At 40.4% G+C, this 4329-nt stretch overlaps 1 protein-coding gene across 1 annotated transcript; it reads left to right on the top strand.

Annotated features, from left to right (window-relative positions):
* The first annotated feature begins 659 nt into the window (after window positions 1-659).
* On the top strand, window positions 660-3882 carry LOC127081891 (uncharacterized). Its single transcript, XM_051022118.1, has 4 exons — window positions 660-915; window positions 1642-2614; window positions 2916-3050; window positions 3297-3882. Exons 1-4 carry the CDS (start codon window positions 660-662, stop codon window positions 3880-3882), a joined length of 1950 nt encoding a protein of 649 aa, XP_050878075.1.
* Window positions 3883-4329: the final 447 nt, after the last annotated feature.

Below are 4329 nucleotides of genomic sequence, written 5' to 3'. Positions count from 1 at the left end.
ATTTTTCTTTTGACGCAGAAATCGAGAGAACCTTGCGGGCAAGACTCAGACAAGCTCGATTAGCCAGATTGGAATCAGACGAAGAACAACTTTTCACCCATTCAGCTTCAAATTCAGGTTCTGATAGAGAGATCAAAATTATGGCTGAAGCTCCACCGCCACCAGAAAGACTGTTAGGAGACTACAAAGGTGCAAATGCACAAATCGGCAGATTAACTATTGTCAACCAACCTGTGAACGTGGCTAATTTCCAGCTGTACGTGAGTACCATTAATCACCTTGAAAGGAAGCATTTTACTGGAAAAGTGAATGAAGATGCAAACAAGCATTTGCAGAGTTTTCTGACCATGAGAAACACTCTAAAAATATATGGTCACACTGAGGAAGCCAAGAAATTGAGAATGTTCCCATTTACCTTAGCGGAAGAAGCTGAAGAATGGTTTTATTCCTTACCCGTTGGTAGCATCACATCATGGGAAGAAATGGAAAAAGCCTTCTTGAATGAGTATTTTCCAGCATCGATATTTATGCAGAAGAGGTATGAAATTCTGAATTTTAAGCAAAAGGACGGGGAAACTTTGGGAGACGCTTACAAGAGATTCAAGAGAGTCCTAGTAGCCTGCCCAACTCATAATACAAATGCTACTGAACATATGTAGATGTTTGTGAATGGTATCAAAATAAAGACCAAACAGCTGATTGATACTGCAGCCGGTGGTTCCACAAATTTTTCAATAGCCACCGGTATCAAGAAGATCATTGAAGCAATTGCTACTAATGAACACATGGAGTTGTACGATAGGTGTCAAAGCAAACCAGAAGGGGTTATGGATTTAAAGCTGGAAACTAATAAAATCCGTATTGAAGATACTATAGCTGCCGAAGTTGATAAGAAGCTGAAGACGATGAATATAGGTACCCAACAAGTGGCGCAGGTCCAACCGGTTCCTACTGTCTGCTGTGAAATTTGTAGTGGTCAGCACCAAACTGTTTATTGTTTTGCAACTCCTTAACAATTGGAGGAAATCAAATTTTTGAAGCAGAATAATCCTTATTCCAACACGTACAATCCAGGTTGGAAGAATCATCCCAACTTCTCATGGAAAGACCAAAAAGGAACCGCTCCTCAACATGGTCAGTACCAAACTCAATATCAACAACAACATCAGCAACAAGCCCCTAAGAAAGCTGATTGGGAAATTTCCATTGAAAGAATGGCAGCTCATAATGTTCAATTTCAAGAAGAAACCCGGAACAATCAGAAAAACACTACAACATCCATAAAGAATCTTGAAGTCCAAATGGGTCAAATTGCTCAATAACTAGCTTCGAGTTCTCAAGCACAAGGTGCTCTACCTAGTACAACCGTGACAAATCCTAGAGAGCATAATAATGTGAGCCTGGTGACAATAAGAAGTGGTAAATCGGATTAAGTTGTCGAGGAAGTGGATGAAGAGGAAGACCAATTGATCAAAGTGGACCTTGAGATCAAAGAAAATGAAGTTGTTAGGGAAGAAGTGGTAGCACCGAAACCGGTTGTGAAAGAAACAGTCATTGAGCCCAAGCCGGTTGTTAAGCTTCCCTTTCCCACTAGAAACAAGAAAAAAGGACAACATTAGAAAAACTTTGAAAAATTCTTAGAGTTGTTCAAGAAGCTGGATATTAACATTGCTTTGTTGGAGGCACTAGAAAAAATGCCTACGTATGCCAAGTTCATGAAGGATATCATTTCGAAGAGGCATACCACCGGAACTAACCCGATTATTCTAACCGAAACTTGTAGTGCTATTTTGCAGGGTATGAAGATTTCAATAAAGAAGAAGGATCGAGGAGCTGTCACTATCCCGTGTACTATTGGAGATAAGTCGTTCAACAAAGCTCTTATTTATCTGGGAGCTAGTGTGAGTCTCATGCCGTTATCCATTTACAAGAAGCTTGGTATATGGTTTATGCAAGATACCTGGATGACACTCCAATTCTCCGATCATTCGGTCAAGAAACCGTATGGCATTGTCGAAGATGTTCTGGTGAAAATTGATAAGTTTGTATTTCTGGTGGATTTTGTAATTCTTAAAATTCCGGAAGATGAAGAGATCCCTCTCATTCTGGGGAGACCCTTTTTGGAGACGGGACGATGCTTGATAAACATAGAAGAAGGAACAATGATGTTGAAGGTTTATGATGAGGAATTGAAAATCGATGTTCGAAACACCATGAGGTACAAGGATGATATTTGTACTAGTCATACTATAGAGGTTCTGGATCAGGTGATGACATATGATAACCCTTTGCATACACCCCAGTCACCTTTGGAAAGAGTGTTGAGTTTATCCATTTTTGATGCGGATAAAGAAGTGGACAACAGGGAATCTGAAATGCTAGCCTTGTTGGACACACAACCCCCATGGAAAGGATATCGACCACGCCGATGGGAGGATTTATGCCTACCTCAATCTAGTGAGGAGAATGAAGAACGAAAGAAGGAAACGGAGTTGAAACAACTTCTTGACAACCTCAAATATGTCTTTCTCGAACCTGAAGGAAAATGTCCTGCTATCATAAACTCGAGCCTTCAGATTATTCAAGAAGAAAAGCCCATCCATGTCTTGAAAAAGTAAAAAAATGCTATTGGATGGGCAATTGAAGATTTGAAGGGTATTAGCTCTACTGTGTGCATGCATAAAATTCTCATGGAAGACGACCACAAACCGGTAGTCCAACCGCATAGAAGACTCAATCCTGCAATGAAGGAAGTAGTTCGGAAAGACGTGGTGAAACTGTTAGACGCAGGTCTTATATATCCTATTTCTGACAGCCCGTGGGTGAGCCCGGTTCATGTTGTCCCTAAGAAAGGGGGGGACCACCGTAATAAAGAATGAAAAAAATGAGTTAATTCCTACTCGGACAATAACTAGATGGCGTGTTTGCATTGACTACAGAAGGTTGAACACAACAACTAGGAAGGACGATTTCCCTTTACCTTTTATTGACCAGATGTTGGAGATGTTAGCCAGGCATGATTACTACTATTTTCTATATGGATACTCCAGGTATAATCAGATTGTTGTAGCTCCGGAAGACCAAGAAAAGACAACATTCACATGCCTGTATGGTGTTTTTGCTTACAGAAGAATGCCATTCGGGTTGTGTAATGCTCAAGCCACCTTCCAATGATGCATGACTTCCATTTTCATCGACATGCTCGAAAATCATACGGAAGTCTTCATGGATGACTTCTCGGTCTTTGGATCGTCATTTTATAACTGTTTAACTAATCTCTCTCTTGTTTTAGACAGGTGCCAGAAAACGAATTTAATTTTGAACTGGGAGAAATGTCACTTCATGGTGCGTAAGGGGATAGTGTTGGGTCACCAAATTTCCTACAAGGGAATTGAAGTTGACCAAGCAAAAGTGGAAGTGATATCTAAACTCCCACCCCCTATTAATGAGAAGGGTATCAGGAGTTTCTTAGGACACGCGGGCTTTTACCGCAGGTTCATAAGAGATTTTTCAAAAATTGCAAAACCGCTGACCACTCTATTGGTTAAAGATAAGGCGTTTCTATTCAACAAAGAATGTGCCATGGACTTTGAGACATTGAAGATCAAACTGATTTCAGCACCCATTGCTATTGCCCCCGAGTGGTCTCTTCCGTTTGAGATCATGTGTGATGCTAGTGATATTGCTGTAGGGGAAGTCTTAGGACAGCAAAGAGAGAAGTTATTACATGTCATTTACTATGCTAGTCATGTGTTGAACCCAGAACAAATGAACTACGCAACCACTGAAAAAGAGTTGTTCGTCGTGGTTTACGCTTTTGACAAGTTCAGGCAATATTTGTTAGGATCGAAGGTTGTAGTGTATACGGACCATGCCGCTTAGAAATATTTGTTTTCTAAACAAGACTCTAAGCCGAGACTTCTCAGGTGGATCTTACTCCTCCAAGAATTTGATGTAGAGATCCGAGACAAAAGAGGGTGTGAAATCACATTGGCAAATCAGCTATCTCGCATGTCACCTATTGAAGAAACAGAAGAAAAGAGACTGATAAAGGATAAGTTCACTGATGAGCGCATTCTCACTGTTATCAATATCCCGTGGTTCACAGACTACGCGAATTATTTGGTGGGGGTGTCATCCATAACAATTTTGATTCTAACAAAATTTGATTTTTTCTTTTTGTGCTTTTGTGGACCCCACCCGGATTTTCCACCACTTAAACATATTTTACCCTTAATCTTCCAATAAAATCTGATTTTCTTTCACTCTCTCTCTCTCTCTCTCTCTCTCTCTCTCTCTCTCTCTCTCATTTTTACATAATCCCCCTCC

Source organism: Lathyrus oleraceus, chromosome 5 (genome assembly GCF_024323335.1).
Source record: "Lathyrus oleraceus cultivar Zhongwan6 chromosome 5, CAAS_Psat_ZW6_1.0, whole genome shotgun sequence".
In the NCBI taxonomy this organism is placed as follows: domain Eukaryota; kingdom Viridiplantae; phylum Streptophyta; class Magnoliopsida; order Fabales; family Fabaceae; genus Lathyrus; species Lathyrus oleraceus.
Note: the sequence above shows the minus strand (reverse complement) of the source record. Positions and strands in the feature narration are given on the sequence as shown.

Coding starts and splice junctions, on each gene's coding strand:
- LOC127081891 (XM_051022118.1), top strand. CDS start 660: ATGTTTGTGAATGGTATCAAAATAAAGACCAAACAGCTGATTGATACT. Junction 916..1,641: donor GCTGAAGACGATGAATATAG/GTACCCAACAAG, acceptor AAAAATTCTTAG/AGTTGTTCAAGAAGCTGGAT. Junction 2,615..2,915: donor CCCATCCATGTCTTGAAAAA/GTAAAAAAATGC, acceptor GACAATAACTAG/ATGGCGTGTTTGCATTGACT.